Source organism: Myodes glareolus, chromosome 7 (assembly GCF_982192425.1).
Source record: "Myodes glareolus chromosome 7, mMyoGla1.1, whole genome shotgun sequence".
NCBI classification, from domain to species: Eukaryota; Metazoa; Chordata; class Mammalia; order Rodentia; family Cricetidae; genus Myodes; species Myodes glareolus.
The window spans coordinates 76,129,099-76,149,541 of NC_142032.1; the positions used below are offsets into that span (position 1 = coordinate 76,129,099).

At 45.7% G+C, this 20,443-nt stretch overlaps 1 protein-coding gene across 2 annotated transcripts in view; it reads right to left on the reverse strand.

Moving 5' to 3' along the window:
• Positions 1-440: 440 nt before the first annotated feature.
• The window catches only part of Itgam (integrin subunit alpha M), a 43,131-nt gene continuing 23,128 nt past the window's right edge, over positions 441-20,443 (reverse strand). Inside the window, exons 13-30 of one of the 2 annotated variants that reach the window (XM_048455071.3) lie at positions 13,488-13,628; positions 13,189-13,398; positions 10,537-10,667; positions 10,285-10,448; positions 7,692-7,852; positions 7,468-7,599; positions 7,056-7,129; positions 6,705-6,846; positions 6,500-6,613; positions 5,930-6,009; positions 4,710-4,793; positions 4,351-4,426; positions 3,088-3,195; positions 2,857-2,940; positions 2,647-2,760; positions 2,463-2,564; positions 2,116-2,226; positions 441-1,680 (exon numbers count right to left, since the gene is read on the reverse strand). In XM_048455071.3, coding sequence (XP_048311028.3) covers positions 1,609-1,680; positions 2,116-2,226; positions 2,463-2,564; positions 2,647-2,760; positions 2,857-2,940; positions 3,088-3,195; positions 4,351-4,426; positions 4,710-4,793; positions 5,930-6,009; positions 6,500-6,613; positions 6,705-6,846; positions 7,056-7,129; positions 7,468-7,599; positions 7,692-7,852; positions 10,285-10,448; positions 10,537-10,667; positions 13,189-13,398; positions 13,488-13,628 — 2,100 coding nt within the window. In that variant the 3' untranslated portion in view covers positions 441-1,608. Of the gene's footprint in view, positions 1,681-2,115; positions 2,227-2,462; positions 2,565-2,646; positions 2,761-2,856; positions 2,941-3,087; positions 3,196-4,350; positions 4,427-4,709; positions 4,794-5,929; positions 6,010-6,499; positions 6,614-6,704; positions 6,847-7,055; positions 7,130-7,467; positions 7,600-7,691; positions 7,853-10,284; positions 10,449-10,536; positions 10,668-13,188; positions 13,402-13,487; positions 13,629-20,443 lie in introns of both variants that reach the window. The other variant, XM_048455070.3, reaches the window with a different exon arrangement.

Below are 20,443 nucleotides of genomic sequence, written 5' to 3' on the forward strand. Positions count from 1 at the left end.
GGTCAGTAAGCTGTAGCCTGTAGCCCCAACCCTTGTTTAGCCATTTATTTTGCCAAGAAAGGTCTTGGTAAGTGACTTGGGCTGTTCTTGAGCTCACTCTGTAGCTCAGGCTGCCCTTGAACTCACAAACTTGTTGCTTCTGCCTTCTGAGTAGAAAGAACTACAAGTATACACCACCAAGCTCATCTTCCTGTCTAATTTTTTGTTTCATTTTCCAAGACATGGTTTCTCTGCATAACAGCTCTGGTTGTCCTGAAAGTCACTCTGCAGACCAGGCTGGTCTTGAACTCAAAGAGATCCGCCTGCCTTTGCCTCCCAAGTGCTGGAACTAAAGGCATGCATTACCACCACCCGGCTTTTCTAAAATTTTTATCTTAGAATCACTTCAAGTAGAAGTCAAATGTCTAGAAATATATCAATGAATTATTGTGATAAATATGTAAAACTTAGATATGTACAATTTATTAATTCAGCATCGTTTGGGATAGCAAGAAGTTGGAAGTAATATATGCAAAGGAGACAGGTTAAATACATTGATATAGTCACATGGGGGAGTACTGTACTCTGCAGCTATGGTATTTTATAGCTTATAAAATTATTTGAGCATATTAATAAAAAGACAAGATGCATAATAGTACAAAATTATGTTACTATTTGTTTAAAACTCTGTGTGTGTGTGTGTGTGTGCACGCACACACATGTGTGTGTACAGATACCTACAATCTTTCTGAAGTAGGTTCTAACCATAGAGTCTTGAATACCCCTGAAGAGGGAGTCTTTCATGATACACTTTTTAGATTGGTTTTTGTTTTGCCTTGGTTCTCAGTGCTGTAAGCTGAGCACAAGGCCTTAGACCAGGTGAGTTCTCTGCCCATGAGCTACATCCCCAGCCTTTGCCATACATTCTCGAATGTCTTTTGGTTTTTGTACTGTGGACAGGTTAATCGATTTAAATATTTAAATTAATATTAAAACAATAAATAACTAGGTAGTAGGAGATCTCTCAGATTTCCTGGGTTTGGAGTGACAGATTGTTGAAAGCTGCTATATTGTTACCGGGAATTGAACCAAGGTCCTCCGAAGAGCAACAAGTGCTCTTAACCACTGAGCCATCTCTCCAATCCCTGGGGGATCTCTCATTCTTCACTGGACATTTTTGTTGGGCCACCCATTCTCTAGTCCAAGTCCAGCTTCTCTTGTATTCTCAGTACCTGGATTCTTGGAAGTCTGCAGTTCATCCATGCAAGGAAATACTACTTCCTTCAAAGAGGACAGCCACAGCATCTCACTATGCTTGTCCATGGGGTCCCATCGTCTTGTCCAGAGAAAGGTCCATTAGTCGTTTGCCCTTACACAGCGGGAAGCCCAAAAGATTCCTTTCCCTCCGAGAGAGGATGCTTTCAAAGCATTGCCCACATCCAAGAAATGTCCGAGCCCCACCACACACACACACACACACACACACACACACGTCCCAAACCATTCCTGTACAAGACACACTGCAACAGTCTCCTAGAGGGCATGTTTGTCCATCTGCTGTGGAACCGGGGTGTTGGTCTGACCAGACCTGCTTGCTATGGCAGAGGTCACTCCGTGGAGAAAGGGCCTTTACTGAGGCGGGGCTTCTTGGGGAGCAGCTTCACTCATCATGTCCTTGTATTGCCGCTTGAAGAAGCCAAGCTGTCAGGGTAAAGACAGAGGGTAAGGCCACAGAGCCCACAGCTGCAGGTCAAGATCAGGAAGAACAGGAGAGACACAGACCGTTATCAGACAGCATGACCAAAGAGGACACAGAGAGACAGGGTAGAGAAGAGACAGGACCTGGGGAAAGTCAGGCAGGGCAAGAGACAGCATCAGGCTAGGAAAGAGATAAAATACGGGGCGAATGCCTCCTTACATAGTGACCCTTCTGAGCCGGGGCCACCCTAGTTGTTCTGCGTGTATTACGCTCATTTTCTTTGTTAGTTAATGCTATTGTTTTACAACTGAAGAAACTGAAGTCTTAAAAGCCTCCAACTGGCCAATAGTCATATAGTGAGCAGCATTCCTGAGAGTCAAACCCAAGGACGGAGCTGCTAAGGAGGGGGGAGGGAACAGAAATGAATCGAGGAGTACCTTGTACAGGCCAGCGGTGATGAGAGCCAAAAGAACCAGTCCCCCAATGGAGCTGCCCACAATGAGTGGAACAGGGTTGTGAACTTCATATGGTTCTACTTTGGTCTGCGTCTAGGGGAGAGAGGAAAGAAAAGGGGTACAGCAGGGGAGATATACCCCCAAATTTCTGGAGAGTTCCCTGAGCTCTAGGGCTACCCCCTCCCTGCAATCCACAAGACCTGCTGCAGGCCTCACTTCTCTTCCCATTGGCTTCTCTTGCCAACCCAGAGATGAGATCGGCTGTCCAGCTTCCTCCTCCCTCCAACAGCCCCGCTGCCCCTCCGCCCCACCGTGCCTGAAATGGGTACCTGGGACTTCACAAGCATCTCCTGCCCTAGGAGCAGGGCAAACACAGAGTCATTAAACACAATCTCGGCGGTGCTCACAAGCAGGAGGTGTTTATGAGAAGTCTATGGAGAGAACAGAATGGGAGCCAGGCCTGGGCTCTGGGCTGTTATGGCTATACCCAGAGAGCCTCAAAACACAACCTACCTTGATATACCAGTCAAATGACAGTTTGCCCTTGAGGGTGACATTGAACATTTCCTGAGTGTTGAAGGACGGGAGGTCACACTGGATTCTCTTACAGACCGCAACAGAGCAGTTCTGGAAGAAAAGGCCAAAGACACAACTGACTAAGACTGGGGCAGACCACAGTGCCCATGCATGTGGCCTCGAGGCTGGAGTCCACCATGTCCTCACCAGCACTGGGGCCTTCTCAAGCTCATCCTGGAACTGGGAGTGAGGGGGGGATTTCTGCTCGGTGTGACAGGCACTTGAGAGGTTCTGAGGAAAAACAGACATCAAGAAGAGAGAGAAATGAGGGCTCTGGTCCCACCCAAAGGGTAACAGCCTGGGCCCAAGGGAGAGTCGGAAAAGGTGAGAAACAGGTCTTCAGAAAGACCTGAACTCTGGAGACCGAGCTGGACTCACCTGGGAGAAGACAACCTGAGGGTGGTCCCATACGGTCACCTTGTTCAGCTGGACAGGGATCCAGAAGACCACACTGACGGGGAGGCTCCTCTGGCCCAGGTTGCTGAACTACATCAGAAAGGAGGGGTTGAGGGCTCCAGTCTTTGGCCCAGCTGGGTCTCAGAACTGGCTCCTCATTTCCTACAGCCCAGGACCACGAAGAAGGCCTAAGCGTCCTGCTCTCCTGCGAGACTTGTCCATCTCAAGTTCTAGCTGTCACTTGACAGTTGTGAGAATTTAGACATAGTTCATGTCTCTCTGACTCAGTTTCTTCATCTGAAAACAAGGGGTAGCAAGAGTGTTCAGGGTCCTGACACAGGGTGTGCATGTGTGTGTGCGTGTATGTGTGTGAGTGTTTTGATATGCATATGCATCCATGTGTGTGAATGTGTGGATGTGAATGTGTGTGTCAGTATGTGGATGTACATACATGTGTTTGTGTGTGAGTGTGTGGATGTGCATCCATGTGTGTGTGAATGTGTGGATGTGTGTGTGGATGTGTGTGTGTGTGAATGATGTGTAGAATGCATCAGAGTGTGTGTGTGTGTGTGTGTGTGAGAGAGAGAGAGAGAGAGAGAGAGAGAGAGAGAGAAGATGTACATCCGTATGTGTGTGTATGTATGTACATCTGTGTGTGAATGTGTGGATGTGCATCTTTGTGTATGCATGTATGTGTGTGGATGTACATCTGTGTGTGTGCATGTGTGTATGTGAGCATGTGGATATGCATCTGTATGTGTATGTATATAGGTATGTGTGTGTGCATGTGCATCTGTATGTATAAGCAAATATGTGTGTGAGTGCATGTGCATCTGTGTGTATGTACATATGTGTGTATAAATGCACATCTATGTGTATGTACATATTGTGTGTCGGTGTGCATATGCATCTGTGTGCTAGCATATATGTGAGTATGTACATGTGCATCCATGTATTTGCACGTGTGTTTATGAGTGTATGTGTGTGCACATGGATCTGTGTGTGATGTATGGTGTGAGTGCATATATATGCAAGCATGTGTGTGAGTGTGTGTATGTGCATGTGTATCTGTGTGTCTGCACACATGTGTACATATGTGTGAGGGGGAGTGCAGAACAAACTTAGAAGTGTGCCTGACACACAGGAAGCACAGTATTCACGCTTCCTGCAACTGCTTCCTGCCCTCCCTTCATATCAGCTTCCCTCCCAGCATCCCTCAGGACCCAGGCTTCCCCTGCTCCTCACCTGGTACTGATGCTGTATGTCCTGACTGGTCATCTCCGAAGCTGTGAAGTTGAGGTATTTAGTAGAACTCTCATCACTAAAAGGAAAAAAAGCATAGACAACAGGTGACAGAACATGAAGATGTCCTGCTTGGACACGATACACAGAGCACAGGGCAGGGACAAGATAGCCCTTGAGGGCAGTGTCTGTCAGACTCTGTGTGGGTTTGGGCGCGCGCACACACACACCACATACACACATACAAACACACACACATACACACACACCATTCTTCCACGCAGGCACGTGGCATGCACACAACACAAACAGCTCATGAACACAATCACACAGCTGTCAGGGAGAGCGGGGCGGAGCAGCACCTGGTGACGACCATGTAGATGGCGTACTTCACAGGCAGCTCCAGCTGAGCCTCCATTTTGTGGGTCCTGGACATGTTGTTCTCACTGAAAAGAAAGCAGGTCCTCAGCCAGCTCTAAGAACTGAGAGTGAGCCTCTCCGTGGCCCTCCCCTCACTCTGCGCCCGCTCTGTCTGCGTGTCTGCTGTCCCAACAGTCCTCTCCACCTCTGCTTCGCCAGGCCCTACTCACCCCAACAGCTACGGCGGCCTCTGACTGCTCCTCCCAGCCCCCACCCTTGCCCTCCTGAAGTGGGACCTTTTTAATATATAAGTAGATGTAACCATGTGTCTCCCGTAGTCTAAACAGCAAACTTCCTAGCAGGGCCCTCAGTGATCCCGTGCTACCGCCATGTCTGGCTTTCTCCAGCTCTTTAAATCCTGCTTCATGTGCTCAGGCTACTGCTTCTTTTTTACGGTGTGTGTGTATGTGTGTGTGTGTGTGTGTGTGTGTGTGTGTACATGCCACAGTATACACTTGGAGGTCAGAAGACAACTTCTGGGAATTGGTTCGCTCCTTCCACCATATGGGTTCCAGGGATTGAACTTGGGTCATTGGGCTTTGGCGGCCTTGCCTGATGAGCTATCTCAGCAGCCTCTATTATGTATTTTTACTAGATGTGGGTGGTGGGAGGGTCCATACACAGCGCACATGTGTTACAGGGTACAGAACAACTTCATGGAGTCAGCTCTCTCCTCCAGTTTCGCATGGGTTGCAAGGATGGAACGCGGGTCACCAGGCCTTACCACTGAGCCATTGCAAGGGCTCTGCTTAAGCTGTTCTGGAGCATGCCCAGATACCTCTCAGTTCCGGGTCTTGCCCGCTGCGTGCTGCCTTCTACCTTTAGGCCTTTGCTTGACTTAGTCCCAACCTAAATATGTTTTCTTCAGGGATCTTCTCAGAGCACTGGGCATCCCTACCTTTCCCACCCCCTCATCATTTATTTTATACTATACAGTAATCACCCGTTTCCTTGCCTATCCGTGCCACTGAATGTCCATGAGGGTGACCACAGCTGCCTTATCCACCACCGTGACCCCAGCAATGTCTGGCACATGGGTGCGTGCTCAATCGGTTTGTTGAATGAATAAAGTCATCAAAACAGAGAACCGATAGAGAGAAGAAAATGATTCATCCTGGCTGGGCCTCAGAAGGGAGGGTGACCACAGAATGTGGGAACGTACCTGGTCACGTTGGCCTTGAGGAGCAGTTTGTTCCCAAGGGAAGCATCAGAATCCACATCAAACATGACAGTAAAGGTGACCTAGAGATGGAGAACGGAAACAGTGATTTAAAATAGTAAAGAAAACACAGCACAACTGTCCACCAACCATTGAATGGGATGAATCAAACATGGCCTGCCCATGTAATAGAATAATGTTCAGAAATAAAAAGAACTGACAGGCAAGTGATCCTGGAAAATACGATGCTGGTAGAAAGAAGCCAATTCCAGAGGACCACGCTGTATGTGTCTATGGATGGGAGATATCCAGGAGAGGTGAATCCATACAGAGAAGGTTGACTGGGAGGCACCAGGGGCTATTAGCAAGGTCTCAGATTGAGCAGAGTGGCAGATGCAAACCTCTGAGAATACTTAAACGCCACTGAATTGTACACAATGGGAGGTTTATGGGATCAATAAAGCCAGTTTGTAGAAAGGGGCGGCTTCTCCCTCAGGATAGGGAGAAGTGAGAAGAAGAAGAATTCCATAGGATGACAGCAGACAGAAGGACATCAGGGGCTGGAGCTCTGACCTCAGAGTTGGCAGGAAAGATGGGGGCGTTTATGTTCCAGGTGGTACTTTTCAGAGCCCCGTGCCCTTCAGTGGGCTCAGATTCCACACGCCAAGGCTTCTGGGTAAGCGGGTTCTGGAACCAAGGCAGGCAAATGTAATCCTAACAACTGCCAGCCACAGGGATGAGGAAAGCAGAGCCCGGAGACCGGAGAGGATTTGGCTACCTGACTCGCTGACACCTTCCGGTAAGACAAGCCAGCTGGGTAATAAAAGGTAGCCGTGGTCCCGTAGGAGTCTTCACCATTATTTCTCACTGTCACCCTCAGGTTGAATTCCTGAGTGTCTCCCACCACCAAAGTGTCCCGGCTGTGAGAATAACAAGACCATGAGATACCAAGGGCTTCACCTCAGCACGTCTGGTTTGATACAGACAGGCTGTGGAAACTTGGAGAGGCAGGAATGTAACAGAGCAGGCACAAGGAACCTTGTGACGCACAAATATCTCTGAAGAAGCCTGGGCTCCCTCGGGGACCAGGATTCAGACTTAAGGGAAGCAATACCAGAAGGACACTCACCCCATGGAACTCAGAGTGATGCTGAGGTCATCCTGGCAAATGCTGTCGTTGCCACAGTTCTTCTCAAAGGGAAACTGGACAAGTCACATCATTGAAATGAAAGAAACAGAAATGATTAAGGGGAGCAATTTTTAAAAAATGTTTAAATGAACGCCAGGTTTAAATGAACTCCCAGCACTCATGAGGCAGAGGCAGGAGGATCTCTGTGAGTTTGAGGCCAGCCTGGTCTACAGAGCTAGTGCCAGGACAGCTAGGGCTACACAGAAAAAGCCTGTCTTGAAAAACAAAAAAAAAAAAAAACCAAACAAACAAAAAGAAAAGTTTAAATGAACTTAGATAAAAAAAAAATGTTTCAGCAAACTCTGTTCTATTCTGTTCTCTACTCCTTCAAGGCCCCAACTCCAGGACTCACCATGGCTGTGAAGAGCCTCTGAGCATCTACAGCCAGAACGGGCCGGAGGTCCCTAGAGGAGCCCAAGGGCTCCCCCACCAGCGTATAGTTGAGGCGCAGGATGATGGGACTCACTGAGTCCTCCACACAGACCTAAAGGAAAGTGGGGATTTGGGGATCTGCCTTCTGCAGCGTCCCAAGGCCACCCCATCCCCAGCCAGGCGCTCTGCCTTTTGCCTGCTCACCGGTAACTGCAGCTTCAGGGTTTCACATTTCCGTGCCAACCCTAGGACCTGGACCCTCCGGCAAGTGTTGTTCTTTGTCTCCTCAAAGATGGCACGGACACGGGCTTGTGTGCGGCCAGGGTCTAACGCCAGGTCGTAAGTGACAGTGCTCCGGATATCTCCTAAGAGGAGAGGGGGCGGTGTGAGGAAGCAAGGCAGGAAGGCAGAGGTCGGTGACCACAGCTCGGCTCCCAGCTATCGGCTGGCCTCCATCTTAATTCATTACTTTCAAAGAAGGAATAGTAACAATGGCCCTCAAGGGGTTAAAAAGAAGAAGAAATGAGGTCGTGCCCACTGAGTAAGCCCTCAAAAAGCGTGGCTAGGGTTGGAGATTTAGCCCAATAGTAGAGCACTTGTCTAGCAAATGCAAGGCCCTGGGTTTGGTCCTCAGCTCCAGGAAAAAAAAAAAAAGATAGAAAGGTGCAATGCTGGACGGTGGTGGTCACGCCTTTAATCCCAACACTCGGGAGGCAGAGGCAGGCGGATCTCTGTGAGTTCGAGGTCAGCCTGGTCTAGTCTAGTCTGGAGTTTCAGGACAGCTAGAGCTATTACACAGAGAAAGCCTGTCTCGGGGGCGGGGGAGGGATGGTCTCTATTCTATAAGATATTAAAAAGCTATTTATGGTCCTTTCAAAGTTTTGTTTTGTTTGTCTTCTTTTTTTGTTGTTTGTTTGTTTGTTTGCTAGTTTGACTCTGATATTCTAATCTGGGCATCCACAGTTTAGTAGTTAACGGCTTGAGCAGAATTTCTATGTAGATTTCATGATACCTTCTCCCTACTGTTCCTAGTCTCCAAAACATTTTTATTTCTAGCCAACCTAGCTCTTCTGACCTCTGGACCAGTAAGAATGAAGCCGGGAAAACATCTATTTTCCTCTTCCTGTTTCTCTCCGTGTCAGCCACTGCTATTCTCCTGCCAAAGCGCGATGCTTCTCTTTAAGAACGGGGGCAGGGAAGAAGTCAGGCCATTGGCAACAAAAACCCTGTTCAACTTGATCAATTGAATCTCCCAAGGCAGCTCTCCCTTGCTTGAGAATGAAGCTGTTTGAAAATGGATGGAACTGGAAAATACTGGATTAAGCGAGCGAGTGCCAACTCGGAAGGGCAGACCCCAAATGTTCTCTCTCCTGTGTGGCCCCTGGCTTCTGTTTCTAACAGGATCTCACTTCTGATGGGAGAGAGTGTGGAGAGGACAGACAGTGACAGGGGCCGCCATGAGGAGAAAGGAGGCCTGAGGGAGAAGAGCAAGGAGAGCAACGGGACCCATGTGACAGGAAAGAACAGAAAGGATACTGGAGGGTGGGGGTTAAGTGGGGTTGGAAACACGGAGATGGGGAGGCAACCGAAAATAAGTATGTATGAAAATGCTATAAAGGAAGGTAAATATTATAAGATAATTAATAAAAAAAAACTATGTTGGTCTTATATTGAAGTTCTTGATCCATTTGATGTTAAATTATGTTCTACGTAGCAGAAACAAAACGAACAAACAGAAAAGTGATCTGAGGAGCTGAAGAGGAGGTTTGGTAGCTATGAACACACACTGTTCTACCAGAGGACAGGAGTTCTGCCCTCAGCACCCTTGCCAAGCAGCTGACACTGCCTGTGACTCCAGTTCCAGGGATCCAGCGCCCTCCTCTGGCCTCTGTGGGCACCCACACTCCTGTGCACACACCTACACAGGACACACACATGATTAAAGAGACATACACATAATTAAAAATATAATATATCTTCCTTCAAAGTAATTTTTAAAGATTCCTTGGCAAAGAAAACTTGAAAAATAGCTGAATGAAGCATGTTTGGAAATGCTGTAAAACTTGTCTGAGAATGAAATATATTGGTCTCTAGCGTTGTATGTTTAAAATAGTCATTGAAAAACCACTTTGGGTAGATAATGATAAAAATGTTAAGTTATGGGTGTCCTCAGCTATAACGTGTTTGCCTAGCATACACAAAGTTCCGAGTTCGGTCCTCAGCACCACACAGAACTGAGTAAGGTAGTTCTTCTAGTGCATGGGAGTAGAGGTCATCTTCCTGGGCATATGACTAAGGTCAGCTTTGCCTTGAAAAAAATAATTTATTATCTTACTATTATTGCATTAAGTAAAAACAGGAAGTTTCAGGTGGATATATAGAGTACAACAATCTATGTAAATTTTAAACATACATAATAGATGTAATGAAAATACAAAACTATGAACACATATTCTTACATTTAAAAAAGAGAAAGAAAGAATAAAAGAAGGAAAGAAAAGAAGGAGGGAAAGAAGGAAGAAGGGAGAGAAGGTGGGAGGGGAGGAGGGAGGGAAGAATGGAAGGAAGGGAGCCCAGTTTGCTCACAGACTTGGGGTTGCTGGTTCTCTGACTACTGGCACAACACACAAGTGTCCCCTGGTCATTTCTCTGTAATGGTTGCCGGGCTTCTCCATTCATTCTAGCCAGGCTTTAAAAGGCTGTCAGCACCAGCCAGACCTTCCTTCTGCTGGACGCCTGGGCAGACAAAGATGACCCGCTGTCATGGAAACCCAGAGGTTCAGCCAGCACCTCTCACCTTCTTGCAGCCGATCCCTGGTGCTCTTGCGGACACGGAGGCAGACTCTGACCTCCCCAGCATCCTTGTTTCTTGATGCTTGATTCTGACATTCAAACACACTCCTTGCTAGAATGTTTGGAATGAATTCCATGGTTGCCTCGAGTCTTAACACGGGCTGGGCTCTAGAGGGATACCAGAGAGTCATCAGGAACCAGAGAAGGCAGAAACGTTCTAAAGGCAAAGAGCTGGCACGGTCAGAGGGGCTCTCACCTGAGCAGCAGGAGGTGCCCCTGGGCCCCCACAGCTAGGTCTGTGAGGCCGTCCATTGTGAGGTCCTTGCCTCCACTCAGCGACTGACCGAAGTACTGGAGCTTGGAGGAGAAGCTGGTGCCCGCAATGCGCTGAGGGCGCGAAAGGAGAGAGGAAGGAGGAAAGAGTGTGACCGGGCACAAAGGCAGAGGCTCTCTTCATTACCACCCAGCCTTTTCAAGGAATTCAGGTGACTTAAGACCCATTAAGGACCCACTAAGTCACAATCTCCAAACAGTACCCAAAACTGTCCTGGATTATCTGAGTTTCCTAAAGAAATTGTAATTGTAGCATTGGGGGCTCAGGTAGGAGGATCATGAATTCCAGGCCAGCCTGAATATGGAGTGAGACCTCGTCTCAGAATAGATAGATAGGTAGATAGACAGACAGACAGACAGACAGACAGACAGACAGACAGATAGATAGATAGATAGATAGATAGATAGATAGACAGACAGGCGGGCAGACAGATAGATGATAGATAGACAGTCAGATAGATAGATGGAAAGACACAAGAATGAAACTGGGGAGACGTCTCGGTGGGTAAAGGACAGGCTGTACAACTATGTTGAACCTGAACCCCTAGCATCATGTGAATACGGGGTATGTCAGTCTGCAGCCCAGCCCTGGAGGGTGGAGACACAAGGGTCACTTGGGCTTGCTGGCTGGCCAGGCCAGCCAAACCGGCAAGACCCAGGTCATCAGCAATGATAAATGGAAATGAAAATGATCCTGGTGAGCAAGATAAACCAAGCACAGAGGAACAGACTGCCTGTTTTCTTTCGCATGCAGAATCCAGGCTTTTAGGGCTGTCATGTGATCCAGAAATCCCACATCTCAATTTCATGTAAAAGAATCAGCAGAAGAATCTTGAAGGAATATTGGCACATCCACGCTACTTACCACACCACTCAATGAAAACACACTTGCCAACACTGAGCCCAAACAAGAATGGGCTGTCAACAGCCATTCACTGATGGAGAAGGGGCTCGAGGGTCTGCCATGCCCCCTACTGAACAAGTAGGCCCTGGCAGAGTCTGGGAATTGGGGAATTACTGCCATCAAGTTGAACCTGGTGAATTCACCAGGCTCAAGCAGAGGACTCCAAATCCATGGTCACATAGTTGGCCCTGGTCAACCTTAATGATTCTCAAATCAAAGCAAACACACATGAGGATGGCTATGTAGGGAGGAAGGAGAGGTAGGAGGAGACAAGGGAAGATGGGGGCAAGAGAGTTCAGAATGTATTGTCTATGTGCGTGAAAATGTCAAAGAATTTTATTTGGGGGCTGGAGAGGAAGCTCAGCACTTAGGAGCACTTACTGCTCTTACAGAGGACCCGGGGTCGATTCCTGGCACCCACATCAGGCAGCTCACAACTGCTTGTGACTCCAGCTTCAGGAACCCTCTACCCTCTGACCTCTCTGGGCAGCTGCAGGCATGGGTGCACATAAGCTCATCCAACCATACACACACAAAAATAAAAAAATAAGTCTTTAAAATAAAATATAATTTTCAAAACATCAAAAGTATGAAGAAAGGGACTGGGCATGGCGGTGCACGCCTTTAATCCCAGCACTTTGGAGGCAGAAACAGGCGGATCTCTATGAGTTTGAAGGCTAGCCTGGTTTGCATGGTGCATTCAAGGCCAGCCAAGGCTACATAGGAAGACCCTGTCTCAAAAGAAAAAGAGGCGGGAGGAGGCGAATAAGGTAGAGAAGTCGTTGAAAAGTGTTGTGGGATGTCCCTTTACACTGTGTGACAGCATGCCATTGTCACTGTTTAATAAAAAAAAAAAAACTGGATGTCCAATAGCTAGGCAGGGGGCAGAGGGAATGCTAGGAGATGAGGTAACAAGCCATGAGCCATGTGGCAGCACATAAATTGATAGAAATGGGTTAATTTAAGTTACAAGAGCTAGTTAGGAACAAACCTAAGCCATAGGCCGAGCTTTCATAATTAATAACAAGTCTCCATGTGGTACTCGGGAACTGGCTGGCAGGACAGAGAAAGAGTAACTTACCATCAGTCTTTGACTACCACATCACCCACAGGGTGTACACAGACACACACACATACATGCAACACACACAGACTTAATATAGGAACAGCAGAATTTTAAGCCAAACTCAGGAGTCTCATAAAAATCCCTAGATCAGTAGGCTCCTGTAAAGTGTCCAACTGTATGGGTTTCGTAGGACATAGGATTTTCAGTATTAAAATCAGGACAGATTCGGGGAGAACAGAACTCTTGGTTCCTCGGCCAGAACAGGGGTTCCAGAGAAAGGAGCTACACAATGTATGACATTGTGCATCCCTTCATCTGGCCTAACTGTGGGTTCACAGCCAGTGTTGAGCACTTCACATCCTCACAGCTGTAGCCTGACAGCCTCAGCCCCAGGGCTCTGCAATAAAGCTGAGTGTGGGTGCCCCAAAGTACCGCCTACCCTTCCAAAGAGTTCATCTAGGCTGGAGATTCTCTGAGGCAGCGTGAAGGGTGTGTGACTTTCTTAAAAGTTCTGGAAGGTGTGTAGGAAAACCAATCCGGCAGTTAAATCAGAGGGTCCAGATCACACAAGTCAGTGCCATGCCAGGTCAGCAGCAGGGACTTACCTGGCTGTGAGGGGTGCTGATGCTGACCGTCGATGCCCCGTGAAAGATGTAGACAGCTCCCTGGTTCTCCTGTTCTCCTGGAGCCCCGACGGCCACATCTGTCAGCTTGTCCCCATTCACATCTCCCAGAACCGTCAGAGCTGCCCCAAAGCGACCCCAGGGATGGCCCTGCTCCCCGTGGAGAATGGCTTCACACCGCCAAGGAGCCCTCTGCTAAACAGAAACAGTGACAGGCCCAAAACCATGGCAATCCTCCACCTCACACCCAGCTACATCTGGCCCATCCATCCATCACTTACCCCTCTAGGCAAGGGACACACTGACACCTGGCCTCCTCGGGTCTGCTCATAGTAATGAGGCGCCCCAATGAGGATCAAGTTGGTATTGCCATCACCATCTATGTCCACGGAACAGAGGGAGGCCCCAAAGTAAGAGCCAATCTGAAAGAGATGGGGTAAAGATCACACACCACTGGGAGTTTCTTGTCCGTGAAGAAGCCAGACTTGGTGGTGTGTACCAGCACTAGGAAGGTAGAGGTAGGAGGTTCAGGAGTTCAAGGTTGCATAGGGAGAGAGGTAAGACTTGTCTGAAAGGAAGAAGGAGGAGAACCAGATCGTGACTGCGGGGAGAGGGGTTAGAGAAGGCAAGATTTTCTATTTGACTTGTGGTGACTTGAATAAGAATGACCCCCATAGGCTCGCATATTTGAATGCTTAGGCACCAGGGAATGGAACTCTTTGACAGGATTACAAGGATTAAGAGATGCGTCCTTGTTGGAAGAAGTATGTGACTGGGGATGGATTTTGAGGTTTTCTTTTTTTTTCTTTTTCATTCCTTTTTTGTTTTGTTTTGTTAATTTTTCAAGACAGGGTTTCTCTGTGTTAACAGCCCTAGCTGTCCTGGAATTTGCTTTGTAGACCAGGTTAGTCTTGAACTCACAAAGATCTGCCTACCTCTGCCTCACCAGTGCTGGAATTAAAGGTGAACACTTGACAAAATACAACATCCCTACATGATAAAGGTCTTGGAGAGAACAGGGATACAAGGAACATACCTAACCATAATAAAGGCAATATACAGCAAGGCAACAGCCAACATCAAACTAAATGGAGAGAGATTCCCAATGATTCCACTGAAATCAGGAACAAGACAAAGTTGTCCATTCTCTCCATATCTATTCAATATAGTTCTTAAGGTCCTAGCTAGAGCAATAAGACACCAAAAAGAGATCAAGGGGATACAAATTGAAAAAGAAGAAGTCAGACTCTCACTATTTGCTGATGATATGATAGTTTACATAAGCGACCCCAAAAATTCTACCAAGAAACTTCTACGACTCATAAACACTTTCAGTAATGTAGCAGGATACAACATTAACTCAAAAAAAAATCAGTAACCCTCCTGTACACAGATGATAAAAGGGCTGAGAAAGAAATCAGAGAAACAACACCCTTCACAATAGCCACAAATAGCATAAAATATCTCAGAGTAACTCTAACCAAACAAGTGGAAGACTTGTATGACAAGAACTTTAAATCTTTAAAGAAAGAAATTGAAGAAGACACTAGAAAGTAGAACAATCTCTCATGCTCTTGGGTAGGCAGAATTAACATAGTAAAATGGCAATCTTACCAAAAGAAATCTACAGATTCAATGCAATGCCCATCAAAATCCCAGCAAAATTCTTCACAGACCTCGAAAGAATGGTACTCAACTTCATATAGAAAAGCAAAAAACCCAGGATAACCAAAACAATCCTGTATAATAAAGGAACTTCTGGAGGAATCACAATTCCTGACTTCAAACTCTACTACAGAGCTACAGTACTGAAAACAGCCTGGTATTGGCATAAAAACAGATAGGAGGACCAATGGAACCTAATAGAAGACCCGAATATTAATCCACACTCCTTTGAACACTTGATTTTTGACAAAGAATCAAAAAAATATCAAATGGAAAAAAGAAAGCATATTTAACAAATGATGTTGGCATAACTAGATATCAACATGTAGAAGAATGAAAATAGACCCATATCTATCACCATGCACAAAACTCAAGTCCAAGTGGATCAAGACCTCAACATAAAGACAGCCACATTGAACCTTTAGAAGAGAAAGTGGGAAGTACACTTGAACACACTGGCACAGGAGACCACTTCTTAAATATAACCCCAGCACCACAGACACTGAGAGAAACAATTAATAAATGGGACCTCCTGAAACTGAAAAGCTTCTGTAAAGCAAAAGACACAGTCAACAAGGCAAAATGATAGCCTACAGAATGGGAAAAGATCTTCACTAACCCCACATCAGACAGAGGTCTGATCTCCAAAATGTACAAAGAACTCAAGAAATTGGACACCAAAAGAACACATAATCCAATAAAAAAAAATGGAGTACAGACCTAAACAAAGAACTCTCAACAGAGGAATCTTAAATGGCTGAAAGACACTTAATGAAATGCTCGACATCCTTTGTCATCAGAGAAATGCAAATCAAAACAACTCTGAGGTTCCATCTTACACCTTTTAGAATGGCCAAGATCAAAAACACTGATGACAACTTCTGCTGGAGAGGTTGTGGGGAAAAGGGAACACTTCTGCATTGCTGGTGGGAATGCAAGCTGGTACAACCCCTTTGGATGTCAGTGTGGCAATTTCTCAGAAAATTAGCAAACAACCTTCCTCAAGACCCAGTAAGACCACTTTTGGGTATATATCCAAAGGATGCTCAATCGTGCCACAAGAACATGTGCTCAATAATGTTCATAGCAGCATTGTTTGTCATAGCCAGAACCTGAAAAACAACCTAAATGCTCCTCAACCAAAGAATGGATAAAAAAAAAAAGTGATACGTTTACACAATGGAGTACTACACAGCAGAAAAAAATAATGGCAGCTAGAATTTTACAGGAAAATGGATGGAGCTAGAAAACATTATTTTGAGTGAGGTAACCCAGACACAGAAAGACAATTATCACATGTACTCACTCATAGGTGATTTTAAAACATAAAGCAAAGAAAGCCAACCTACAAATCACAATCTCAAAGAACTTAGACAACAATGAGTACACTAAAAGAGACTTACATAGATCTAATCTACATGAGAAATAGAAAAAGACAAGATCTCCTGAGTAAATTGGGAGCATGGGGACCTTGGGAGAGGGCTAAAGGGAGGAGGGGAGAGGCAGGGAGGGGAGCAGAGAAAAGTGTAGAGCTCAATAAAAATCAATAAAAATTTTTTTTAAAAGGTGAACAACATATATGGAGAGTTTTGAGGTTTTCTTTTCTTTCTTTTTCTTTTAGATTTATTTATTTATTTATTTATTTATTTATTTATTTATTATGTATGCAGTGTTCTATCTGCTTGTATGCCTGCACACCAGCAGAGGGCACCAGTCTCATTATAGATTATTGTAAGCCACCAGGTGGTGGCTGGGAATTGAACTCAGGACCTCCAGAAGAACAGCCAGTCCTCTTAACCGCTGGGTCATCTCTCCAGCCCTGAGGTTTTCAAAAGCCCAGTGTTCCTTTATTTCTCTCTCTCAGCCAATAGATCAGGACGGAGCTTTCAGCTACTGCTGCAGAGATGTGTCCCCGTTCTCCTGCCATGATGATAATGAACTAAACCTCTCAAATTGTAAGCAAGCTCACAGTGAAATGCTGTCTTTTCTAAGAGCTGCCTAGGTCACGGTGTGTCTTCACAACAGCAGAACAGTGACCAAGACATGGTTCATGATACATTTTGAGAAAGCACAGGTGCACACACACAAGAGAGAGAAAGAGGGAATGTTAAGGGTGAAATCCAGGACTTCAGACATTCTAGGCAACTGGTCTACCATCGAGCTACCCCCCCACATCAACTGAATATGCTTCTAGCTAGAGGAATATATCATAAAGTCAAAGGGCAGTAGGATTGGATTTATCACAGATGATATTTCAGGGAAATTACTAAGGAAGCAAAGAATATGATGCATTGGAGAACACAAATATAATATCTAGAAAAGTAGATATGGTACTCTTTTAGATTAGAATTATCTGTAGGAGCAAAGGATAAAGTCTAATATGGCGGACTGGAGGGATGGCTCAGTGGTTAAGAGCAGGGCTGCTCTTCCAGAGGTCCTGAGTTCAATTCCCAGCAACCACATGGTGGCTCACAACCATCTGTAATGAGGTCTGGTGCTACCTTCTGTCACGCAGACATTTGTGCAGGCAGAATACTGCATCAATAATAAGTAAATAAATGAAAAAGTAAATCTTGAAAGAAAAGAAATCTGTATGATGTTAATGGAACCCTTCTTTAAAAAAAAAAAGTCTAATTTGACCATAATCATTTAATTGGGTAAAAAAATCATAATTATAAGACTGGGTCAAAAATCACAATTATAAGACCTAGGGTAGGGCTGGAAAGATGGCTCAGCGGTTAAGAGCACTGATTATTCTTCCAGAGGTCCTGAGTTCAATTCCCAGCAACCATATGGTGGCTCATAACCACCTGTAATAAAATCTGGTGCCAACTTCTGGCCTGCAGGGACATATGCAGGCAGAACATTGTATACATAATAAATAAATTTTAAAAAACTGAAAAAAAAAGACTGGGGGTGGAACTCAGCGGTAACTACTTGTCCTGTATTCCTCTAGCGCTGAGTAGCTTAGTCCCTAGTACTGAAATCCTTGCTACCCAGAAAGGTTTGTGTTACCCAACCAGTAAAAATGTCTTTTTCATATGCTCAAGGTAAACACACAGCATTATCCATAGAACGCAGGCGTTTATCGCCCACTTTCTCATTCACTCAACACAGACATGCTTGCTGAGCACCAGACAGGGTAGCAGACACGGTGCCTTCAAGGACTCTCAGCACAGCAATGTGGAGAGAAGAAGAGCAAGTTATGTGCTACAGGTTTCAAACTAGAAGTCCCAGGAAGGAAAAGTACAGAGGACTCAAGAAGACACAAACTCTGCGTCCCCCACCCACCACCACCACCACCACTGCAGGAGACTCGCTGACCACCCAGTGAAGGCTCTGGGGCTTTGTCTTGACGTCAATAGCATTTTTTTAGGTCAGGTTTATCAGTGATAAATTTTGCATAAAATGAAATTCAGCTGTTTTAGTTATAGCTTTAGAGTTTTGACAAACATCCAGTCATATAATCATGACCACCATCAGGCTGTGGACCGCCCCCCTGGTGCCTCACAGTTGGCTTCTCCCCCGCTGGGAATTCCCAGACACCACCGATGTTTCTGTCCCTGCACCACGGTTGTTCTCGTCTAGATTGCCGTGCGAATGGCTCCACAGTTTGGAGACTACTTTAGACTTCGTCTTTCAGCTGGAATAGTTCACTTGAAATCTATCCATATTGATTGCGCACTTTAGTAACCCACTCCTATGGCTGCTGAGCGCTCCACTGCGCGGGCCTGTCACGGTTTGCTACTCCATCCTCCAGCTCAGGGTCTTCCGATGCCTCCGGTTTGATATGGTTGGGAACAGAGCAGTGGCAAGCATTCGATTTCCTTCTGAATATCTGTCTCCGTGTCCCCTCAGTAATGCTTGATTGCACGGCTAGTGTGTGACCGGATGTCAGGTCTCCTAAGAAACTGACTTCCTTTGGATCAGTCTCATAGACAGAATGAGATGGTCTGCTACAGATTGTCAGCTCCACTGTCACTCATTGGGATGTCAGGTCTCCTAAGAAACTGACTTCCTTTGGATCAGTCTCATAGACAGAATGAGATGGTCTGCTACAGATTGTCAGCTCCACTGTCACTCATTGGGAAGCTTCTCCATTACATTTTGTGTACTTTTGGTGAATACTAATTCATCAATTGTGACAATAACAACATAAAAAGTGGTGGAAGAAGCTGTTAATGAGCCGTTTTTTAATGTGGGTGAAATTGTCATCTGCTAAAAATAGAGTGCAATGACTGTAAGATGCTTTAAGTAAGTATCCTAATCACAGAGAAATCTGTGTCAGAAACACAAAGGAAAAAGAAATCAGTATAGAACTACAATGAAGATATATAAACTTACATAACTATAGAAATCAATATATAACTATAAAAAATTTATCAAAGCCAAGTGAGACAATAAGAGATAGAATGGAGCAAAGGATCTGCAAAGCAGAAAACAGTGAACAAACCCAGGTTGTCCACCAACAATTGTGCTAAGCACAAGCAAATTACCCTCTTTAACCAAAACGTGGAATATACGAATGGGCTTGGAGCTTTTGTTTTGCTTTGTTTTTTAGATTCCATTATGTATACAGATGTTTTATCTGCATGTGTTTGTGTGTTATATGTGTGCCTGGTGCCTATAGAGGCCAGAAGAGGACATTAGATGCCCCCAGGAACTGGAGTTACAGATGGCTGTGAGCCTCATGTGGGTGATGGGAGTCAAATCTAGGTCCTCTGCGAGAGCAATGACTATTCTTAACTGATGAGCCAACTCTCCCGGCCTGACTGAAACGGTTTTTTAGATTCAGTACTGGCTACCTAAATTAGACCTATAGGTGCAGATTTATGGACATAGCTTGAAAGTGAAGGGAGGAGAAAAAGAGCTACTCTACGCCAACGATGACCACGAGAGAGGAGGATGCCAAGATTCCTGCCAGACGAGCTAGCCCTGTGTCAGTCTACCCTGAAGACAGACTCAGAATGACAGAGGAGACAGCTCATCAGGAGAGTCCTGTGCAGCAGAGCCTGAACACACTAGTAATCTGGAGTGCCCATGAACCAGTGAGAAGAAAAAGATTTCCAACAAAGAGAAACCTGTGGCTTGCTGCTCCATCCCATAAAGAGTTAAAGAGCATCAATTGTTGGAGTTGAGGGTGAGAGTCTTACGTAGCCCAGGCTGGCCTTGAACTCCTGAGCCTCCACTCTAAAAGGCTGGGATTACAAGTATCCCAGGTGTGAAAGAGAGGGAATAGTTCCAAAGTCATTTTATAAAGCCAGAATTACACTGCTACTAAAGCCAGACAAGCTCACAACAAAAGGAAAACACAGCCTGATGCCCCAAGTAAATATAGCTGCAAAAATCCCTAAATGAAGTGTTAACAGAATGAGCTCAACAGCGCATTTTCAAATGGTACCTTGGATCTGGCGACATAGATGAGAGGTAGTGGGGTATTTGCCTAGCGTTCATACTGCAAAGAAAAGGAAAGATGGAGAATAAGAAAAAGGGGGGGGGAGAGAAAAGGAGGGGAGGAAGAAGAGGAGGTGAAGGGAATTGTACTGCCAATAAAGCTAATATATCACATCTC